Raw genomic sequence first — 25,178 nt, 5'->3', positions numbered from 1 at the left:
AACTTGATGAGCAGAGGGAAAAATGTGATCTGAGGCACTGGACATGTCATTCAATAAAGGACTTTTAACTATGTCAGAGTGCCTCAGATCACTTTTTTCCCCCTCTGCTCATCTTGCAGCACATGTTAAACACAGATGATAGAACAAGGGGAACTTTCTAACCAGTCCCTTCACCAGACGTCAGTTTTAAGGGAGGCATATGAAACCCACCAGGGGGCACAATTATTAATAGCATACAGTTAGGGCTGAAACAAAAAGAGCAAAAAAGACATGAAAATGATGTAATGTGGATGAAAACCTACTTTGTTTTTTAAGTTAGGGTCTGCAGTGTTTTATACATTGTAAATTTCATAAATATCTGTCTTTGTCTCGTCCAATCAGAAAGCAGAATTAGCACAAATAGCCTCCCACAAACGTTTACTTTAAGTTTACTCCATCAACATGTCCTCAAGCGCCGCCACTTTAGCTTTATGTGATAATTTTTTTTTGAAAAAATACAATTTCCATGCACCTTTCACAGCCAAGCGATTAATCGATTAATCGTAAAAATAATCGGTAGATTAATTGATTACCGAAATAATCGTTAGTTGCAGCCCTACATACAGTACATATTTTTCATATGCTATTCGCGTAGCCCTGGCGCACATTAATCATCACATTAAACATAAACAACTGCAAATATGACCAGACCAACTACAACCTGCAACATCAGTCCTCAGAATTAAAAGCAATAGGAGCAATGTTACCAATATTCACAAAACAGTTGAGTATACAACATATTAGATGTAGCACAGCATCTGTCAAACTGAACAAGGTCAACAGTGTGCGAAGTGTGTATGTGCGTGTTGCGTTAGCTACCACTTGCCATTGCAGGTCTCCAGGTTTCATCCTCGTGATGGAAACGTCAGTAAAGTTGCTGGTGGCGTTTCTCCAAGATGAACCTCCTCATCAACACATCGTTCCACTCAGGACTTTTGAATAAGGGCCTTTTCAAAAGCAAGCTGAATGAGCTGGGCCTTGCTTCTGTGCAGGATTCTTGGCCGATGCTCCGAAAACAAGTTTTTGAGAGAGGAAACGAGTTTTCACACATTGCTGTGTCCGGACTCTGGCGCTGTAGAGCGAGCGCCTGCACCCCCACACACACTCCACCGTTTTTGGACCATGTTTTGAATAAACAGGGAGAGTGCGTGGCTCGGTCAGTGCTGTGGGCGCATCCACTTTTCAGTCTCTTTCAAGCCTTCAGCGACAGCTCCAGTGTCTGTAAGTAAAACGCACACTTTGAACGAATACGTGGGGTCTTTTCCGCGGACTTCAGTGCTTTGTAGTAAAATACAGATTGCTTGTTACCAGCCCGCACCTGTTACTGCCTTTGCCCAAAGACGCTCTCACGAGCCACTGCAGAGGGACGTAGAAATGCGCATAAAGGGGCCGACATCATGGCGGGGGGGGGGCGATGAACAGGGAAAGTGTCTATGCGCACAAGCGAAGCTTAGAGGGAACTGTGTCTGTAGAGACAGAGAAAGAGAGAGAGGGATGAAATGCTCTCTCGGTTTCAGGGGAAGAAATATCCTCTTGTTTTGGAGTTTGGGCTGGTCTCTAATCAGGCAGTAAGTGCAAGGATAACATTGCACAAATGAGTGATACATGACAAATTTGTCCTCTGCATTCAACCCATCCTTCGATGCCACAGAGCAACCCGTCAGGAGCAGTGGTCGACGGCAGTGCTGCGCCCGGGGACCCATCTCCGTGATGTAGAAGTATGCTGATGGTTAGAATCACCTGGCTGGAGGATTCACCTATTGCACATGTTTTTAGTGGTAGGGGAAACCTACGCAGACAAGGGGAGAACATGCAAACTCCACACAGAAAGGCCTCGTCCTGGTGGAATTGAACCTGTGAAGCAGAGGCGCTAACTGCTGCCCTACCGTGCCGCCCTTGGTTATACGGCGTATACCTGCATATCACGTAGACTACACCACTGTTTACATCTGTGTCTTGGGGGGGCAGAAGCATCTTGGGGGACGGCCCATAGCAACGGGTATGTGCAAGCTAGTGATCAAGATATGCTAATGTGATATGCTAACCTGCCCAAGACCATAACATCCCCACTTCAATCTCTTGTAATCGTGTGTCTTGTCTTTTGTATACAGCCTGCTGAGGAACCTTAATCGTACATGCAGTAGAACTTTCAACAAGAAGCTTCATAACAGCTTAACTCTCTGACCCACATGCCCATATTTCACTGCATTACATCATGTGTCAGAAGAGCTCAAATGCATGCCTCCCTCAGAGTGTGCTGTGTACAGTAGATGTTTCCTCTCATCTCACCTCTTCACACCTGACATACCTGCCCCCAGTGAGGTTACTCCGTCTTTCATTGCACTTCAAACATAGCATCGAACTCTTCCTGCTTCTCTTCCCCTCTTGTTGAATTGTGCTTTCAACTATGGCAGGTTCGCAACGAATCCTGTTTCCTGCGTGGCGCTAATTAGCCTGTAAGTATGTGGAGTAAAAATGTTACAGGCAACATTGTCAGAAAGCTGAATGCAGGAGCACAGGGGAGGCCCGGTTCGGTGTGTGTGTCGGAGGTTGAGAGGCCTGTGCCTGTAAGCCTAGATGAAGAAAGCTGTATTTGTTGTCGATCCCCTGGTAGTGCCTTGAGGCGGCAGGCAGCATATGTGCATACAGCAGGTGCAGAGTGTGCTTAAACAGGTGCCTTACTTCCACTTTAATGAGGGAATATCAAGTGAGAAGGCAACAGGAGGTTAAGAGACTGACTCATACTTTTGCGCGGCGCTCAGGTATATGGACATTTGCATATAAACTCAAAATAAAGATTATCCAGACAGTACATCGGATAAGCACCTGATCCTTTGGCGAAAGCTGAAAGCTAGAGGTGCAGATTTTTAACCTGTTACTTGCCATCCCCCCAATCATGGTGTTAAGTTTAGGGTCAGGGATTCGGGTTATGATTAGGGTTAGGGACGGCTCATGTGATGTAAGTTGTGTTTCACTGACACAGATCATATGTTTAGAGACTAGAATGTATTTGCTTTCAAATGAGGTATCACACTGGTACATAAACTGTAAACTCCCCCGTCAATAGGCTCTGAGATTTGGATAAACCTAACCCTAAGATAACAGGTTAGATAGGAGATAACAGCTTAAACTGTAGTGTGCAGCCTTGTTCTGTTGCGCTCGAGAGCTTTGTAGTTTTCTTTGTTTAAAGGTAGCTTGTTTACCTTAATTAATCCTTTTCGTCGTCCCTCTGGGGGTAATACAAGTGTTGATGGGATTATTGGGGGGGGGGGGTGTCTTTCATCTTCCCCTGGGGTCTTTGCCCAGAAAACCACAATCTCCATTGTGTAATTGGAAGTACAATATCCCTCTCTACCTTTGTCTTTTCTGTCAGCGTAGTATTCACTTTCACAGACAATTAAAGAGTAAAACCTGCAATGGCGCTTATGGCCTCTAGGGGCATGAGTTACTTAGTACTGCTTTAATTTGGACCTAGTCCTGTCCTACAGACCTGGTTGAGTTCAGTTTCAATGTTGTTTTGGCCCTGACTTAGTTTTGCTCTTTAGAGATGATGCTAATCACACATTATTTTTCAGTGACGATGATGTGAAGCAAGCAGCTCTCTATCTCTATGCTGACATCACCTCAATAACCTGCTCACGTAACTCTTTTTGAAAAGAAGATATTTGAACACACATGGAGCCAGAACTGGTGTTTTGTGCTTGAGTTCCCAACGCTTGTAATTATAAGTAATTTGCTGTTGAACGTGTTGTACTCTGACTCTCTGACGCTCCTGCTTTTTATCGATCCAATCACAAATGCAAGTGTGGAGAACTCTCTCAAATCCTTTATTATTCAAAACTGTAAGATAAGTTTTTGAAATTATAGTTCAACTTGGGAGAAGATGCCGTCATTTTTCAATCTTCAGTGAGTTATTTTTCATAAAAATACAGCTTATTCATACTAAGCTGCCGTGTTGGATGGACCTAGCATTTCTCTGGTTGCTTAATCCATTTGTCAATCGGGCCAATCAGAATTTACTGAAACAATTTGGTCCCAGACGAAAATAATAATAAGTAAAGCATGTAGTCTGGTTAGTAAATTGGAGCTTAAATTAGTCTCATAACTCAGATCATTAATTCTGCTTTTGTCAGATAAAGGCTTGTCCTTTTCAAAGTATAAATGCAAGTTTTCCTGCCCCTTTGTAGATGAAAAATGTTGCAAAAGAAAATACTAAAAAGTTGTTTGCGGAGGCCATTAGCTTTGTTTGACTCTCTCTCAACCTGACCTGCTCTTAGCCTTCTGGCCTTCCATACGCACTTCTTTCTCTTTATATCCAGTTTAGAATAAACACAGTTTAGAATAAACAAGAGAAACTGACTTGCACTGCTGACCCGTGCATCAGTAAGAAACACTTTATGAGAGCCTTTTTGGAGACATAACCAAGTCACATAAGTCAGGGATTTAGAGCCAGAACTTTCTAAGATCTTCTGGGACCTTTTGGCTAATGTTCAAATCACGGCAACCATGCCTACTTTAAAACCTGATTGCTGCAGCCAGATGTTCCACGGACCATATCGTGCCCGTAATGTCATTTCAGTACTTTACAGCGGCACAGCGGCCTGGAAATGACCTCAATTTAGTGAATGGAGGGGGGCATCACAGACCCATCCATCATAATATTTAATCTCGGCCAATTGGAGCTGCACATAGTGATAAATAAATGTGTTTCGATAATGCGCTACGGCTGTAATTGTCTTTTAGCACAATGTAAAGTCACGAGGTCTGACATACGGCCAAGCTGCCTTTCTCTTCCATTAAAAGAATGATCTACCAGGGTAATGGGCCACCACACAGAGATGTCAAAGCATTTTAGCGCGGTGCACCTTTTCAATTCAACTCTAAACACTTCCCCGCTTTGCAATTGTGTTTCTTGGCTCTTTGAAAGGAACGCCGGCACCTGGGGTATGTACTGCAGCTCTGACAGAATATAGAAATCTTTTTTACCAATGAGGCCTCCCTTTTCAACTCCTTTCAAAGGCAGTGACGCATGGGGAGGGTGATGCTTGCGGTGTCGGGACAGTTAACGGTAGGGAAGGGGCTCGGAGAGGAATTGGAGAAACAGCCGGCGGTGACAGAGGCATAAGTTTGTGTGACAGCCTAAGAAAAGTGAAGATGGTAATGACGCAAAAAAAAAGAAGATTGGACGCAAACAGAAATTGGAAACCCAGGAGCAAGGGGAGGGGGAGGAAGGGGCCAAGATAGTGGGAAAACTGTCAGAGTTGCTGATGGTGTAAAAAGCGATTAGAAGAGGAACGAGATTTGACGATAATGTGTTGCAGCAAGGAAAGATAGATGCCAGAAATAAGAGGGGCATCGCCTAAATAAGACAGTGATGGGAGTTCAAAAACAGCTGCCCTACTTACACTTAACACTTAAGGGGAAATGGGGAGGTTTGATATATGCAAATGTGGCGGTTTTAAATTGCTTGAATTCCAAACAAAATCGTTATATTTTCTACGTCAAACGGAAGCTTCTTCCCGTTTACCACTCATTTGAAAGTTGCTAGTTCAGCCTGTTTTTACACCCCTGAGTCCCTAGGCAAGACATTATTTGTGGGAGTGCTTGTGAGCATGTGAAACGGATGGATGGATGGATGCTTCTCCAATGCAAAACACTTTGAGAAAAAATGACACAAACATGACCTAAACCTTTAGCCATTATAAGTAATATATAAATGTTGCACTGCCCCCTTGTGGGAAGAGTTATTTGTGTTTTCAGTTTCTCGTGTTTTGTCCTCGCAGAGCTTCCGTAGTTCAGTCATGTTCCTAGCAGTCCTGCAGAAAGTCAAACTCATGGATCTATTATAAACGTAAAACTCCAGTGTGTCAGCCTGTAGCATTTTATTTTGGCCCTACTAAAATATCTGTCTGTAAGTATGTTTCCATGTTTCCAATTCGTAATTTGCAAGAATATATTAGGCGCTAGTACCGTTAGCATCGTGCTAATGAGCTCGCTAATGCATGTTTTTTTCGTTTTTTTTTTGTTTACTCTAAGTTACTTCTCTATATTTACATTGTTTGTTTGCCCTAATAAGATTGTAATATGTATTCTTTGTGTTTCTGTATGCTACAGTTTTACAGTCCGACACAAAATATCCCATGTATTATTAACATTGACTTTTCGAAAAAAGTCAGCTATTAAGAGTTTAACATCACGGCACCGGCTAATCAGCAATGTGCTAACTCATGGACATGAAACATACGAGGTAAAATTGAAGATTTGTCTAAAACGTTATAGACTGCAAAATTATAAAAGTAATTTTGTCGTATTTTCAAGTATTGTTTGTTTCTTTCTTGTAAAATACCCGCGCAAGTGTCGGTAGTTAGCACATAGCTGACTGGCCGACGTCGTGCCATTAAACTCTTAATAATTGACTTTTTCGAAAAGTCAATGCTAACAATACATGGGATTTTTTATGTCGGACCCCGACACGTGACCACGAGTGGGTGGGCCTGTGGAGCTCTATATAGCAAGACGCTTCCTGGTTTTTATTGGAGACTGTTCGCTATCTGCAAAGCTCGTTCTCACACACTAGTAAAGGCAGAATAAACGTGGCTATGAACTAATGGAAGTTAATCCTGAGAGAACAGCACTAAACCAGGACCAAACGACCAAACATTTGCAGACATTTAGCATTTCAGCACCATGGCACCATAAACATTAAATAATATTGAAAGTGTTCACTTGTTTTTGTTTTTACATATATGTATTATTTTTAAATTAAGAAAACCAACTAAACATAATTCACATGAGTACAACAACAAAAAAGATAAAGGATTGGCCAACATTGTGATGGATGAAATACAGTGGGGGAAAAAGTATTTGGTCAGTTTCCCATAGACTTTCTATTGGATTTTCAACCATCATTTCAAAAGAAGGGGTTTGTCTGACTTCCAACACATAAATATCATCTTCCAGGCCAATATACCTAATGTACCTAATATTTACTTTGTGCCCACTCCAAATTAGTCACACTAAACAAAACTGTAAGGGGAGTACATGGAACCGTTCTGCCAACCTTATTGAGGAAGTCAAATATGCTACACCAAAATGGCTGTAATTTAACTGTGAACAAAAAGATGTGATCATGTGATAAACATTTGATGTGAAAGTGTTCCGTTCAAATAGTTTTATAAGTATTATGGCTAAAATGGAGGAGCTGGAGGCCTGGGGCTGAAACAGTGAAAAAGGGGGTGGAAAAAGTCAACTTCTGGTACATTTCAAAATGGTAAACATCGAGAGCCATTGAACAAATTACCCCGTTCCTCTCTTTGTGAAGTACTGTGTGCATTCGGGCTTCCACATACTTCACTTAATCCTTATTTAAAATTCCACTCCCAGGTATGAATGTGGTCTCCTCTCGTTCGACAGCCCACCTGCGCTCGCCTGGTCTTAAGAGCGCCCGGATCAATCCGCCCTGTACTTAGACACCCTTGATCAAGCAACTGATCACACTCTCACTGACAAGGGATAGTCTTTAGGGTAATAGTGGAGCAGCCGGGGGCTCCTATTAGTGTCCATCAAGTGCTGGCGCTAAATGCCAGATTGACAGTGAAGCTGTTTGGAGATGCCGCTTGCATGGGAGCCGAAAAGGAGAGTCCGTGGATGTGTCTGACTTGCAGGTTGCGTGTCATTTGCCAGAGTGTGTCAAGCCACCGAGTGCAACTGCAGCCAAAGGTGGAGTGGTGAGCGCAATCAAGAGCAAGCTGTTGTCAAGAAAACCACAGGCTATGCTGGTTCATCGCAAACTGGTATCTTAAGTTTGCTTTTCAACATACCAGCACATTAGTCAAATCATAGGCCTGTATTTTTCTCGGTCAGATTATTAACGAACCGAGAAAACCGTTTATAGAGAGGGTCGTCTCATGATCGGAATGTCAGGGGTTCGAGTCCCACCTCCTGAAGGTGCACACTTCACCCACCTTGCCTTGTATGAATGAGAGAGTGAATGGGTGACTGGTTCCTTGCTGAAAAGCACTTTGGGCCTAATGAAGGCAGAAAAACGCTAAGTTGAGACCATTTACCATTTGCTTCTGTAGCTGCTGGCCATGTGCTGGTTAAATACTTGCATTTTTCATTTTTGCAGTGTATTAACAAATCTCAGAGGCTCAGGTATTTGTGGGTTGCCTCTGCATGGTCCCATTTCCTCTGCCACCTCCCAACAAGCCGAGCAGACTTGGACTGTAGCTAGATCCTTCTGAGAATCGAGGTGTGTCCCCAAGCGCTGCCATAGGATTGTTCTGCCTTTGATAGGTCACTCTAGGACAATAAAGTGTAATATTATGCAGAAAGAACTTTTTGACCCTCAGATTTTATCACATGAGGTACATATTAGGTAAAAAAAAAGCTGTTACAAATTGAAAATATATGTCAAAATATGCAATATGCAAACAGCCATGCAATCATTTCAGAATTCTAGATGTATTTAAAGAGCCATTATGTAACTTTTTATGCAGAATTGTATTGTGAGCAGAGAAAACCTTCCTAACAATTCGTCCTGTAACAGCCTAGAGACCACTGGGATGGAAGGTAAAGTCGCCATGCTAACCACTGCAGCCGCCGGGTCACTACAAGGTCAAATACGCACCGATATAAAACATAGAAATCTACATAAAAGTTGCACCTTTAAGTTTTATCTGAAGGCTAGATAATAATCTCACGCTCTTCTCCCATCTCTGCACCGTTAACATTTTCGTACTTTATATTATGTGGGTATAGAAGTCCTGGCGAGATTGATTGGCATGACATCAAAGGTATTGCCCACTTCTCTGTGCGCTGCGACCCCTGACCTCGCCGCGTTCTTCGGGCTTTGTGCATGTGCAGAAATTCACTACAGCCTAATACATCCAGACACGGGCGAAAGGAAGACGATGCAGAGTGGGTTGCCATGGCAATCACATTCTCCTCTTCTTCCCACAAACAGGAGAGGATGGACAGTGGTGGAGACGCATGGAGAGGTATGAGCGGCTCTCGGAGGAGCACATTAAAACGCGCAGCAACACAGATGGATGGAGACCTCCGGGGTTAGGCCCAGCTCACTGCACCGCACGGACTGTGTAAAGAAATATATAGTGCTTCCTGTAAAGGCAGAATATATTACAGCAAATGACCAGAGACTCATTCAGCAGCCGCGTTGATGGAGCGTGCAGCCTCGAGCACTCTGTCTTCTCTGGCTACTGTGCGATGGAAATTCACAGTTTTAATTAACGGTATTGAAATGGTTTAGCGGAGACTTTTGTGAAGCCGAGATTGGTCCGGTGAATCCTGCCGTTTGTCAATTTTTGGGCGCTTTAATATGCTTTAACAACTTGCATATTACGTTGTATATTGGGTTGTCACAGTGTATGGTTATATTTGGTAAGTGTGTTAAGTATTCACTGAACCGCAAGGAACAGGATTTGTGACTTTGTTGAAACAGGCTGTGGTTATCTGCAATGTTCCGAACAGATTTTGCTGTTACCAACAATTCCTACAGCATATTCTTTGGAGAACTCTTGATTTCCATTTTCTCCCAATCAGTCATAAACTACGGAGGCGGCAAGATTATCAAGCGCTATCCATCACTCGACATGAAAGCAATGCACAATATGTGGCCTTCTGACTTTGCCGGACTGTGAAAGAGCGGACTATTTTCGCTGTATGGCCCAGATGAATAAACTGAGTTTTGCATACGACTCCATTTAGAAGACATATCCATTTTGACTATGAGCCTTACCATTGGACTTGGCACAGTGCAGTTAGCAGTAATCCTGCATGGAGCTGGTCAGGCTCTTTGCAGCTCCTTCACCGTCACCCCCGTAGAGGAGTGTCTTATTCCATCAGGAAAACGCAAGAATCAATAAAGTGCTGGTATAAGCGCCGTCGCAGCAGTGGATGGGTAATCATAGGCGGGTGCCATACGATGTGAATTCTCTGTGCCTTTGTAATTGCAGCCTTGTGTTGGAGGGCCAGATGAAAAAAAAAAAAAAAGTTTCTATTTCTGCCACCTTGCCTGGTGTTTTTATACCTCCCAAAGCACTAATGTGGAGATTTTTTAAGAGAGTGTCATGGCAACGAAGTATGTCAGTGGTTCTTGAAGGGCTGGAACACATCGCTGCCATTATGCTACAACTAATATTGAGAAAATAGCGTGAAAATAAGTGTTGTAAAAAGAGAAAAAGGAAAGAAAGATCAAACGATGTAACATGTACAGAAAGAAGAAATGACGACTTAACCATAACAAACCAGTTTTCTAATAAGCGGAATGTTATCTTTTCCTTGGAACACAGAAAGGCTTTGTGACTCTTTGTTTGCATCACTGACTTCTATGTCGTAAAGAATGTAAGTTTCTTTGACACCGTTTACTCTCAGTTTTGAATAATGGCTATTAGATAGATATATGGCACAGCCTTTATTTAAGAGCAACCGTGGGTTTCTTTTTCTGCAGCTGTGAAAGACAGTGCTCCGTGCAGCCACAAGTAATTAAAGAAGCGGCTGTTTGGCAGGATAGCTAATTAAATTAGCTTTCACTGTCTGTGTGGATGAGAGCGTTTGGAGCTGGTGAATGCCTATTGTGTGTGCTGTCTTTTAGCACTGGCTACAGAGGAATAGGGATGGGTGAGAGTAAGAACATGCATGCACAACAGACCTTTGGAAGGGTTTTAAATATGCTTTAATGGACTTGAATATCAAATAGTGACAGAGATCATCAAATGAACATACTTGCTTATCATGTTGCTATTTTAGGGTAATATTTTTCAACAAAGAAATACACTTTTGATTACGGTCTCTAAATCAAACTGCCACATTAGAGCGAAATAGATGAAGATGTACGTAACGGTATTTTTTTGTAAAAGTGGTGGTAGCTGCTACAGTCTGTGTAATACTTCAGCTATTATCAACTGCAAGTATGTGTCCTTCATTACAATATGTTTAAGGTTTACAGTGTGTTGCTGTAAAGTTTTAGTTTCCCTTCAGGGATAATTATGTACACTTGTGTTTCTTCACTGTTTGTCTCAGTGACAACATATTGATTGTAATGGTTTACTTTTGCAGATGTAGTTGTCATTCCCGCAGCTCAACATGTGGACCTTCATTTTGAAGCCTCACTGATGATTAAGTTTTGATTGACAGACTGGGCGACTCGCCTCCTATGATAACAACCTCACCTGTCAGCTCTATTAGCTCTGATTTGTTTTACTTGTCAATGTCATTTCATCTGTGTGCAAAAGCTGACATACTTATTAGCAGTAAAGATTTATTTTGTATTGGGTTTATTTAATTTTATTCATTCAGATGTTAACAAAAAGCACACACATGTTGTTTCTGACCAAATGATAAGCTTAGGTGATTTAGCTGGACATCTATAGGTATTAGCAGCACAACACTAACACATCGATTCTTCTGAACACAACTTAAAGCAGAGCCAAGTAACTCATGCCCCTAGAGACCATAAGTGCCACTGCAGGTGTCGTAGCATGCTATGTTTTTTAAATACTACACAGACAGAAAAGACAAAGGGAGAGAGGGATATTGTACATCCAATTACACCATGGAGATATTTTTTTTCACTCAAACTTGGCTGTAAATACTGTTTAAGTGGCGCTAGCCTGCAGTTAGCTTTGCCAGTTAGCTTCTTCTTCGTGATTCCATTAGTGTGTATTGGTAGCTCCAACCCGGAGGCAGCGAAGTTGTGGTTTTCTGGCCAGAGACACAAGGGGGAGATGAAAGACCCTCCAATCATCCCATTAACACTTGTATTACCCCCAGAGATTATGTGACTATAATTCGGCCACATGGCAGAGTCTGTGCTTGAGGTCAAAATATTGTACTAAAGTGAAGAGTGAGGAAGAGCATGGCCATGCGTACAAATAAATGAATGCTTGTGTATGAGTGTATTAGCCAGCATGTGTCCGTGTGCCGCAGCGCTGGTAAATTTGTCACCGTAGTGAGAAGTGATGGCTGCCGTGTGATAATAAACAGCGGAGTCTGTGGAGCGTGACTGAGGCCTGGCACAGCTGATTTCATTCTGGAGATGCGGGTGTGCACTAATTCAGCACTATCTCCTCTCGTCCTCCTCAGCTGCACAGCCTTTAGAGGACTCCCCACCGGAACAAACTCTTCTGCTGGAAAAGTATCAGTGGGATTCATAGCCCCTAAATGATGCTTTAGAATAAAACGTATCCTTTTTAAAAAGTCGTGTTTGATGAGATTGTTATTAGACTGCTTTCTTCAGACAGTTGGTCTGCTAGCAAGGTTTAGGACAAAATGGATTTGTAATGCCTTGGCAGAGGTTTCTTTGAGTGCTTCTTGTTATTAGGCAACACTAGCTCAGTTTGTAAAAGCATTTGTCCTTGGATCCAATCGTCAGTAGTTCAATAATTGTGTCCTTGGGCAAGACACGTCACCCGGCTGCCAGTGTAAATGCAGTGAGTGACTGAGTGATTGGTGCAGGTCAGAGTGGCAGAAATACATCCATAAATCTAACAAATTACAAATACAGTATGTATATAGTGTTCATATAGCAAACACCATTTTCAGCGCATAAAATGTGTATGTGGGAAAAAGTAGATTAAATTGAGCTAAATTTGTTTTTTGCCCATGATTCACTGCACTGGCTAATAGTATAGTTGCCAAATAGCGTTATCCAGATATGACTATTAAATCTAATTTAATTTAATTGCTGATCTGAGGGCCCAGCTGTTCTACAAAAAGGATAATACAAATCAATCTCTACAAACATGACAATGACAACTTTAACTTTCTTTTGTTTTGTCTTTTTTTTTATCTTTGTGAAAATGGTGTCTTGGGATGCAATCGTTCAGTTTTCTCTAAACATTTAAAAACGGATTCCCATATAACCCCATGAACCACATTCGCCCTGGTGTGGCCCCCTTGACATTCCCTCCTGCCTGTGCTTGGTTGAGTCAGAGTATCACCTCTCCCAGGCCTGTTGTTGTGGAGAGCTGGAGGTGTTGGCACGAGAAGGAAGTGTTGACTTTCCCCAGAGGACTGCAATCCTTCAAGTCCTTTTAGCTCGCTGAGAGGCTGCTGGCTCTACTTAGCTCCAGTCTGTACTCAATCCCCCACGTGTATACTGTACAGCAGACATCAACACACACGTGCACCACCTCCAGGTGAAGCAAGCAACATAAACTAATTGAGTGTTACAAATCTGGTTAAATGAATTAAGCATGCAAACAACATGCACACGCCATGCTTATTACCCCCCAAGTTGACACTGGCTCTCAGAAGAAACCACGTGAAGTCCTCCTGCTTTATGCATGAGAAAGCAAAAGACTCAGCAATACTGTTGTAGTTGTTGTGGCTCCTCATTTATTTATTTTTCTATAGTTTTATATAATGTCTTTTTATCGTACAACAATAAGAAGCAGAATTCCACCCAGAACATTTCAGTGGGACCAATCAAGCTATACCTTCTGCATAATAAGCCTCCATAGATGCGACTTCAATGCATGTATGCTGCCAAACCTTTTTTTTTTTTCTTTCTTTTTTGTTTTAGCTCAGACGATGTACTAATTTATGCATGCATTCCTTTTTGTCTTGACTACAAAGGCAGTAGTGTCCCAGTTCTTTGTGCATGTCCCTCAGCTGTTATAACTTGGGCCAACTTCAGCATGCACAGGCTCCGCCCCCACGCGCTCAGAGGTTTGGTCGGAGCCCGGAGGTTTGGTAATGGCACTGACGCTCTCCGATCTCCAGTGAGGTTTCTTTCCTGCGGTTTGGATCACATTGTCTCGTGGGGGAAGGGGTTATTTGGATGCCCTTCCTAAAGGAGTGAGTGTGTCAGTGTTTGGATGCTCACTGCTGTTAAAGGAATGACTTTGCAGAGTGAAAATAAATATACTTTTTTTTTTTTTGTAACTACAGTATTCTGGCCATGGCTACTTGCCCACATACTGTATAAATCTCTTATGCTCCTCATTTATATGTATGGTAAAATGGGGATCGTACAGCCCCAGAGCCATAATAGGATCAGCTCAAGTAAAAATCAATATCAGAATAATATCTCTCATGCAACCTATGACTCGCAATAGGAAATCCCTAGCACATAATGAAACCAATGCTTGCTTTTCCATTTCTGCCAGCAGTCATCCCCTTAGCTTGTGTCTGTGTGTGTTTGACCTGTAAAAACTTGTAAAATTCGAATGGGCTGTGCAGGTAAGAGCTTTTGGTTGTATTGTTACGAATGGCTATACAAAACCATTGATTGGGATGACATTTTTGAGAACGGGTAAAGGCAATCTCCGAGGTGCCACAGAACTATAAGCTACTATATACAAACACAGAAATCAGAGGGTTGTGCATTGTGTATTTACCCCTGACCTGTGCAATCCAAAATTCCTTGTTGTACTGGAGCTCTCATTTAAAAACACTTCAGTCGGAGCTGGCCTCAGACCTCAGAGTGTACATTTGGTTGAGGTTCTATGCGACTAGTCCAGTCTTCAGTTTGGTAAAAATGTCGGGGTAATTATGCATCAAACAGTCATGTTAATAAATACAGTAATTGTGAAGTGTTGGTGATTTTCTTAGGACCCAAATAAAGATCAGAGTAGAATCTTGGTGTTACACGTAGATGCAATTTATAAGCATTTAGCAGTGGTGTAGTCTGCGTGATACGTAGGTATACGCCATATAACCACGAGACAGCCTGCAGGATTACCGTATAAACACAACAAATTAGGCAAAGATACGTGTCACTCATTTGCGTAGTGTTATTTTTGCGCTTTCTGTCCGTCCCAGACTTCACAACAAACTATTTCCTCCCCTGAAGACGAGAGAGGAGACAGGCTCATCCCTCTCTCTCTTTCTCTGTCTCTACAGAGAAAGAGTCCGGTGGTTGGAGAGTGGTGGAGGGGTTGGTGAAAGCAGACTGGGCTTTATTCCTTTAAGTTTTCAGTTTGGCTTCAGTCCCACAGCCTTATATAGCCTAGCTACAGCCTGTGAATTACAAGAACAATCCTATAGGTCTATTGCTTTTTATTTCAATAAAAAATACAGTATACCCGCTAGAAAATTGAAACGCACACCACTGACATTTGGATTAAGTAAATCCAAGAATGACCTGCTTTGACCCTTCACTGTCGCACTTTATGGCATCTTATTCAGTGTTCAGTGTTTGGCTTTGGATATAAAGAACTCGGTTACAGCACTTCACATTGGGTTAATCCATGAGCACTGAAAGTGATATTAGTATTTATAGGCCCACAGTCCATTTGATGTCGTTGTTTAACGGACTGTTTCAAAGTCACCGCAGCCCTCATCTTCTCCGGACAACCGCTGTGAAACTGATTTAAAAGGTTAGGGGAATAGAAAATAAGCTTTCATTTTTTGAAGCGGCATTAGAACGCTTTATGAGTGTCTTTGATGATTCAAGGCTAATTATGTCTGGCAAAGAAATAATGCAAAAAATATCTACAGCTGAACGAAATGTCTTACCCACTTTTATCAGTGGAGCACCAAATGAAATGTCTTTATAGAAGTCATCTAAGTTTAACTTTCTCCAAATCAACAATTTATATATTTTTTTTATGTAATTGGAAAAGTATGGCTGTAACCTTTCACATACCTCACTGTTACACTTGCATTTTCATTCCACCATGGCTATTTGAAGCTTTTGTAGCAGTTACAGCCTCTGTAAATCGTTACTTACAAGGACGGAAGGATGGCCTGTCCCCCGTGCACCTCCTTAATCAGATCTGTGCACAGGCAGACAGTCAACGCATGTGTGCCTGTAGCTGTGGGCACAAGTCTATGTCCTATTAAAGGCATAGGAGCAGGTAACGCGGAGAGGGTTCGAGGGAACTTCTGTGTCAATGAATCTGAGCACCAGCTTTTTACACAGTGGCATAGTAACTTCAATCTTGCCTTGAGGGTCTTTTTTCTGTTATTGGGAGTTGCAGAAATATCCTAAAGGTACGATTATGATGTTCAGGAGTGAGGCAAGAAATGGATGCTGTTGAAATGAAGTCACTGCAAGAGAAAAATGGATAAACATAAAGCGATGTATGTGTTTGGTTATACAATAATCACAGGCTTGATGTGTCACCGTTGGTGCATATGAATCACTACAAAGGTCCAGTGATTGCAGCACACCGCGAAAAAACAGGTTCAATACGAGCGATCGCTGTTATTGTTTACTTCCGCAATTTTCGCCGGATGTTTGGTAGGCAGCTGATGCATACAGGCCTCTAACTCGGTTTTATAAAATGATAGATCTGTTACAGCGCAAGAGAAGCAATGCCCTGTTCGTGGACAATGTTTTTGCTGATTATAGGATTTTAATAAAATGTTTATCAAATATGAAAATGTAAAATGCCTACCACGGCCAACGGATGTGACGACATCGCGATCGCTCGTATTGTAGTAGTGGTAATCATCATTTAGCATTTGTTATTAGAGCTTTGTTCACATCAGTCACTGGACCAGAAATCTGCTTTATATGTAAGGCGTCGCACAAGAGTATTTGGTAAAGTTCAGGGTGTTTTTCCTTTCTGCTGCTCAGTGCCTCAGGTCATGCAAAAAGTGTCTTCAATTTGGTCCTGATCAGACAGGGTAATTGAGCTGTTACTGTTTTTGTTGGGCCACGGGGATCACCTCCACTTTGTCATTTTCAAGTACGAGTTTGACCGGCGTTTCAAGGCATTCTTTCCTATTGTCGGAGATCAACAGTTAATGGCTTGATCCAGTTATGTCCAGTGAAACATAAACCATTTTATAACCTCTTTACACCTGGATTGAGTTGGTTGGTTTTTGGTTCATTGTGCTCCATGGAAATCCAAGTTGTACGTAGAGCAGTATTTTATGGTAATTGCATGCACCACAATATCAAAACCCTTTCCCTGTCTTCGCTGCGTACGCTCTACGGGATGAGCCTGTTGCTGTATGCAGATGGAGGCCGACAGTCAGCTGAACTAAACCTCATGGTGCATTAAATGAGGGCATCAAGCTCTGTTAGGCAGCAGTGATCACAGGTACGACTGCAACACATATCTGCTAATGGAATTACACTTTCTCTGTTGCAGCGTTGATTTGTTCTGGAATGATCATTTGTGCATTCTCCGATTGAATAGAAAACAGCAATTAGGCAAGTAGTCAGATTTTCTTTTTTTTTCTTCTATGCGTGTGTATGAGCAGAAGAGTACATAGGTCTTTCCACAGTATTTGTTTTACGTTACTTTTGTTTGTGGAAGCTCTCAGTTGTCAAGTTTTCATTGTAGAAATGTTTAAGTATTGTTGACTGGGCTGGGTTGGTTGAGCTGAGGATGTTTTACTTCTTCAAACTTCAGAGTCTTATTAATCAAATATAAGAAACACAAGCAACAGGACTTTTTTCCTGAGGAGAAGGTTCAGGACTGCAGTTTTTTATTATTGACAGTTTTTATTTGTGCTGTAGCACTTTGAGATTTCATGTAAAGTGCTTTACAAATTAAAGGTATTATTATTATTATTATTAGTTTTTCTTTAGTTAGATTTTTAACCTCACCATCGTCAAAAGTGTGGATAGTGGCTTTCCAGTAAGATGGAGGTTTACAGCTGAATGTGGATCACTGCTGCTCTCCCTGTGGTGTTGATGCTTTCTCTTGTGCAGAGGCTGTTTAGTTCCTGCACTCTGTCCTACCTTGGAATATGGTATGCTCTGTTTCAGACCAGTTGTCATTTCTTTTGGATGCGTAATTTGTATCACTAAAGCAAAATTACCTATAACTGGAAAGGAAATTGATGTATGACTTGAGCATTGAGGTGATGTTTCTCAGCATTGTAGAATTTCCCTTCTCCCACCTTTTCTAAAAATGACCTCAATGTAGCTTCTCTACTTCCGCCTACAAGACACCTCATTTGTCTGCTTCTGCATTTGTTTATAAGATGCACTGTTTTACAGCACATAATATCGTAAAAAAAAGGTTTTATGTGGCACTATATACCACAAGCAATATCTTCAAAGTGTGTCAAAGAAATTGTTTGAAATGTTTCTACAATCCAGCCCTGGAGACTCAGTGAACACTACAGTAAACAAAAACAGCCCAAAAAGCACATCCATAATAAACTGTACCTGCCTCATTGTAATGGCAAACCAAATCCACACTTTGGTGAGGGCAGCTCCGTTTGAAAAGCTCTGGAGAACAATAAAAAATAATTTATGCTGCATATTCCTGCCGTGCATTTTAGCTGCTCATCAACACTGTGCTTTTCTTAACAGTGCACATTAAAAATGAATTGGGTTCCTTTCAAGTTGACTTCTGTGTGTGCCTTCCCAACATCACCACACACACACACACACACACACACACACACACACACACACACACACACACGGACACACGCATATGAACACACACACTCTGCAGCTTGTGATGAACTTCCTGCCTGAATGAGCGCAATAGGTTTGAAAAGGGAAATGGGGCTCCTATCAAAGCGAGGAAGAAAGTAGGCTTTGATTTCCACAACGCTGTCACGCCAATGGGAGCTTTATCACAAAGCAGTTCAACTTCATGCATTTTCATCAACTGTCTGCTATTGTCCCAAAACTTCAAACTCATGTCTTGTCACATTGCTGTACTGTGCTGTTGATCGTCATTATCTGAGATGCTGCACCTCACAACAGAGCGCTAATGCCTTCCGCCGCAGTCAGAAAAATACACTTATTACATATCTGGAAAAGAGCTCTACCACCAAGTTTTGCACATTTTTGAATTTTCTATGGAATCGCGGGCTTTTCCAAAACACTTGCTATACCTGCTTCATTGAAAGACTGTAACAGTTCTGGCCTATAAAAGTCACACTGATTGAGGTTTAATTTCAACGATTCCTCTTTTATTTTTTTATTTTTTGTACAATACGGCCAAATTATTGTCATCATATTTGGCGATTATATCACAAGATACCACAATACAAATTAAAAAAACAGAGGTCTTTATCAGACATCTTGTTCCGTTTTACCCTTGTTTTGATCCTGATCTTCTATTATTTTAGTTTTATTTGATCTGTAGTACAGCATGCTCATTGATACACTGACCATGCATGTGTTTCTCTCTCCTCCAGGTCAGTTCCTGTGGGTGAACAGCACGGCGCTGGGGGGCCTGTGGGTCATCAGTCCCTGGTTGTGGGTGGGTCAGGGACAGTGCAGTCTGGACCTGGCCGTGCTCATTCACCCCCGGCAGAGCGGGCACTACACCATCCACCTCATTGAGAGGGACAAGCCTCCTCTGCTGCTCCTCTCTACCGACACGCTGCAACACATCACAGAGTAGGTTCATCCAGTCTATTTTTCTGACCAAACAGCAATTTAGGGTTGAATGGAATGGAATAGTATGTAACTTTAGTGCCTGCCCTGCCAATGATATTCATCCATTGCTAGAAGTTAGCTTCAGTTGCAGACTTTTGGAGTGTTATTAAGTGTTGTTGGACCCTCTGTAAGGTTTGTCCCTACTCGCATAAACCTTTCCACTCACTGTCTTCTAGATCTTGAATTTGTTCCTTTGCCTTGTCATAGATCACCCATTGTTTCATCAGTAAGTGTACCCTCTCAGATGTCACAGCGTTTTAAAACATTTCTGCATAATGCTTTACTGTATTGAGTCACCAGGGTCCACTAATTCTAGGTTCCTTTTGGACATAATTTTCGCATTCATGTTTTATACAGCTGTCAAGGTTAGAAGCAGTACAATTAATGGCTAGAGGTCTGTTATTAGGGGTGTTGACTTTGGCCATATGCCCATGTACAATGGTTCTGTTTGCAGAAATGTAAATGTTTTTAGTGAGGGTGATGCGGGAGGTTAATGTAGTCTGACATGGGGTTCCAATTGAAGCGGCTTTTTATGTGGATTTACAGATTTTTCAGTGTTTGAGACATGTTGTTTGCATAAATGCCTCATTCATTCATTACTACATAATAATTAAGATGTATTTTGAAATATAGAAAAACAAATGAAGAATGAATTAAGCTGCTAAAATAACAGACCTTTTCTTTGATTAAAATCATTAATAAGCATCTTTTGCTTATATGTAATAGGCCAGTCTCTGTGTGACCACTACATTGTTATTACTGCAGAGAAGCTGTGAAATTGCTCAAAATTTCCTGTCAAATAGAGTCTGACCTAAATATGCTGGTGATGTTACACATTTGTATTGCACACTGGCCAACCCGCAGAAATTGTCCAACTCCAGTGAATGGAGTAGTTTTCAGGTACTGCCGCTTTTGAGTTTGTAAAGTATGCAATGCAGAGTTGTATTGTACAGTACATACCCTTTCAACTACTGTGAAAGAACGGTATCGTGAGGAGAGAGGCTATAGACGCACTTGAACTAAATTTTTGGTCATTTTTATGCAGCTTTATTTCATTTTATATCAAGGGTAGCCCTATTGAGATGAAGGCAAGGACTCGGGAGATCTTGTATATTTTGACATACTTTTATCAGATTTTTGTGGACATAAAATAGCATAGCATAATATAGTCATGTAAATTGAAACCATAGCCTACTATCGAGAACAAATTAAGAGAACGCCTGTTGTTGTTTTAATTTGTTTCCTGCATCTAACCCAGTCTACAAGGTCAACTATGAGCCAGGATGCTGCACCGAGCTGGGGAATTAGTCTGTTTGGCAAACATGCAAATTTAACAAAGTTAGTGATACAGACCGAGGACCTTCTTCTTACTTACCAATAAAAATGAACAAACTGTATAGTGCATGTTTTATGTTTTTGTGTAGCCGTGGGAGGACTGTCAAGGCTAGGATCATTTTGACCTCACAAAAACATTGCAATACAATTTCGGTGTTGCTTTGTACATAAAGCTTATAACTGTATTCATCTTTTAATGTTGTCCCTGTTTTTAGCAGCATGACCTCCCCATGCGCCAGTGCCTTTTCACTTGAATGTTTCCAGAGCAAACATTTAAATGTTATCGATGTCTTGATGTGTCTTATGCGTTTGTGTAACCTTAAATCAGTACTAAGCAACTTGTTTACCTAAATCCTTTCAGTTGTCCCTCTGGGGGTAATACAAGTGTTGATGGGATGATTGATGGGTCTTTCTCTCCCTGGTGTCTCTGGCCAGAAAACCACACTTGCAGCTTTCCCTGCTCCGACCCGGAGACCCAATACACACCAATGGAATCACGAAGAAGAAGCTAACAGGCTAACGGGCAAAGCTAGCTTCGGCTAGCGCCGCTTAAACAGTCTTCACAGCCAAGTTTGAGTGACAAATATTATCTCCATTATGTAATTGTGGCACAATGTACAATATCCCTCTCTCCCTTTGTCTTTTCTGTCAGTGTAGTATTTACTGTCACAGACAAATGAGTAAAAGAAATGCAACATGCTAGGACATCTGCAGAGACACTTATGGCGTCTCGGGGGCATGAGTTACTTAGCTCTACTTTAACTTTTAAAAAAACACAACACACAAATGTATGGCCTGGTGTTTGCACTTACACACCGTGCAATGGACAACAGTTAAAAACTTGCTACTGACACATTTACAGAAATGTTAAGTAATGTGTACTGTCCAAGTTGATTAAACAAATGAACACATGAATATATTAAGCAAGGCGACCTACTGATGCTGCTATGAAAAAAAGAACATTGATGTATGTGCCTTCTATAAGAGTTTACATTCCAAGACCAGCCAAGACTGGCATATTTGATCTGTCAGCATGATCTCTCCGGGGCATTGGCCACATCAGAATGACAGCCTTTATACCTGTGTGTGTGTCCTAGCTTGTGCCTGCTTGTAGGAGTAGATGTGCACAACCGTTTGAATAACGAGGGAGCGTAGCAGAGCAGCATTCATTACATGTGTGACGGATCAGGCAGAGCCAGCGTTGGTGCCTCTCATTTGTAGTCAGAGGCGACGGTCCGCCCACGCCATCTCCGCCGCTTCCCAATACGCGGCGCGCTCCGTCAAAGTCCCGAGCTTCCCGCAGTTGCAAAGGGAGCTCTGTGTTACAAATGAAGAATATAAAAAGTACATGCAATCATAGGTGCGGTGAGACATTGTGAGTGTAGGCAGGGTTACTAATTGCCAAACAGTGCCCTTGCCTTTGCATTTTAATGCGGTGTTTTGACACGCTGGCCTGAATCAATAGTCGGAGTAGGAGCTGGAGCTACCTTAGTGGGAAAGAAAACATCCCTCTACACACTGGTCATTTAACAAGTGCAGCTTCAAAAACAGGCTCAGGTGAATGTATAATGCCTCGCAATAAAAGGCCGGCGCGCTGCTTTGCATATTCTTTAGGGCAATGCATACTTATTTACGAGAGGCAGAATTTAGGAAAGATTTATGAGCTACAGTAATTTTCTATCTGAATATATTTGTTCATTTCATGTCATTGGTTACACTTTGTGGTAGAGGATTGTGGTAATAAAGTTGTGGTGAGTTGAAATGTTGCTTTAGACTGGCCATTACCAAACTGTATGTGTAACACATTGCAGCTGCAGTAATAGTAGTAGTAGTAGTAGTAGTTGTCTGATGAATCTGAAAAGAATTGCATTGATCCTTTTCAAATAATTGTATGCATGTAACAGTTACATGATGCACCAGTCTATGCATATATGCTCACTGCATTCAAGACATTTCCCCCCCAAACTACGTCAAAAAAGAGACTTTCATGAACGTTGCATCATATGTGAGGGGATTGTCCATACACAAAAGTCCAAGGCACTGTCCCAGCTTTATCCTCCTCTACTTTCAACAGAGTGGCTGTGTTGTAATAAAGGAGCAAGTCTCTGAGCATTACTACAAAGCAGGGGCATTAAAGTTGAAGCTGGCAGTCCCAGTACCCACTGGAAGATGTCATTACAGCAGGCAAGCTGTGAAATTACTTTGAATTTACTTGGAATTGGGTCTGGCCTAAACATGCCGGTAGTGTTACAAATTTGTATTGCATGCTGGCCAGCCCACACAAATTGTTCGACTCCAATCATTTTAGCAATTTTCAGTAGTCATTTCAGTCTATGAGAAATTTTGATGAAATTTAATTCAGAGTGTGCCCTGCTTATGGCCCAAAGTTTCTCCATTAGACCCACAACAGTTCATGGGACTTTATTTTGCAGTTGTTCTTTTGTTCCCGATTAGAGAAATCAAATGTTTTGCAATTATATTTTTAGAACAACAATAAAATGCATAAAATGAGAGGATTAGTACAAGGAGAAGTATCTTCCACTTTTGGCCTTTGGTAGCTGTAACATTCCCTTAAGTTTGTACAACTGAGTTTATTTTGGCCTTGATAATAATTTGATTATTTTAATATATTTAAATAGTACTTTAAACTGAAGCTGCTTTTTAAACAACTTTGATTCACATTGAGTGTATTTTAATATCCCCTTATTGTACTGAGTATTTTAATAGCCCCTTAACCCTAATGTGAAGATGCACTTCATAATTTGATCCAATTCAGTCAATGAGAGCTTATATGAATGTCAGCAAAAGGACACTGCACTTTTGGGACTTATGTGGAAATATGTGCTGCTAGCAATGTGTTGGACCCTGAGATGCTCATTTAATTACTGAATCCCACAAGGCTGTACAGCATTTAAACAACACAGCCTCCAGGCTATAGCTTATAAGGATTCATTTAGAAAAGAAAATCTTCAAAGTTATCTGGAAAAGAGCACATAATTATACAAGTGCACTATATACTAAGATTTAAACAAACAAAAAAAGGTGCAAATTGATATTTCTGGTGGAAAAGGGTCCAAAGAAGAGCAGGCAACAGACGCTGATACACAGTTTGTTGTCAGAACCACGTAGACGGGGAGTCACTGTCATGTCTGATCAGAGATTTTTTCAATCAAAATTCTAGTTCATATAATATATACATCCGTTATTCTGCACCACTAAAAATGTACATATACAGTATGTACTATACAATATCCAAATCTCTGTGTACAGAGTAAAAGGTAAAAATGTTATTGACTGTACATGTACTATTAATGGGAGGTAATGTTGGAAAGATAAGATTTTTGTTATTATATATTACTTAAAAATAGTACAGTATTGTCAGTATAATCAGACTTTGATATTGTTACATTATTGTTCCATCTCTTCTTAATGCTGTTTATTTTTGTAAAACTTTCTACATGTTCCCAAACTTGCCCAGCGCGCTTTACTCTAATCCCTTGTAGCCAGCCGGGGCCTTTACCTGTTTTGGCTGCAGCAGCATCTGAGGAGGAGATGTGCTTCTCTCCTTCAGACTCTTGTCCACTCCAGTTCACTCAGCACTGGCCCAATCTGAACCTCTCTCTCTGCGGCCGTGGTCACTGCAGGCCAAGGCTGATGGGGCTCCCAGCTGCTGCGTCTGGGACAGCTGCCAGATGTAATGGCACTATACAGTGCAAGAGTTTAAGCGAGGAGACAAAGGCGAGAAGTAGTTTTTCTCCTTTTAATCGCACATAAAGTCTCAAGGACAGGACTGCAGTGGGGACACAGTGGACAGATGGCACACATGTCGTTGTGATGCTACAACTTTGCTAGTTTTTTCCAAATGAAACTTTTCTGCCGTCAAACTTGTCACTGGGTCTTCTGTTTTGACAATTCACTTACTGACTATTTCCATAAATGGAATTATCTTTAGTAATTTGCGCATTCGTGTTGTTTTAGTCACCGGATGTGCACCTGCCTTCTGAGTAGCCCACTGTTGAATAATGATAACAACAGTAATTTTCATGCTGCTCTTTGGATGGGATATTGGTAGATGTACCGTAAATGCAGTGAAACAAGCAGTCCAACAAGGCTGCAGTGAGTTCAAGTCTGGTTCCCGACAATTTGCTGAATGTCTCTTGCTTTTCCTCCATTTCCCTAATGTTCCATTAATCCTTCAATATCCATGTTATATTTACAATAAGTATTGATAATAATAGATTAAACAGATAAAAAGTACTGCATTTGTTTGCCAGGTTGCCAGGTTGTTGCAGCTTACAGCACAGCATTAAAGTGAGCATTTCTAACACTCTCTTATTATCTACTCCCACACTGTAGACATTTCCTTTCAAAGTGTAAATTTTGAAAACTGACCAAAAGGAGCAGCGAAAACACTCTACTTTAAAACAAACTTTAACTTGGCCCGTGCATATGTGTACTATTTAATTATTCTTAAACA

General features: G+C 41.4%; 1 protein-coding gene across 1 annotated transcript in view; it reads left to right on the top strand.

The window, feature by feature from the left end:
* Positions 1-25,178, top strand: part of alk (ALK receptor tyrosine kinase) — a 423,524-nt gene that overhangs the window by 261,880 nt on the left and 136,466 nt on the right. The window contains exon 4 of the mRNA XM_079573064.1: positions 19,123-19,327. Coding sequence (XP_079429190.1) covers positions 19,123-19,327 — 205 coding nt within the window. The remainder of the gene's footprint in view (positions 1-19,122; positions 19,328-25,178) is intronic.

The sequence above is a fragment of the Gobius niger genome (assembly GCF_951799975.1).
Source record: "Gobius niger genome assembly, chromosome: 16".
NCBI lineage: Eukaryota > Metazoa > Chordata > Actinopteri > Gobiiformes > Gobiidae > Gobius > Gobius niger.
Note: the sequence above shows the minus strand (reverse complement) of the source record. Positions and strands in the feature narration are given on the sequence as shown.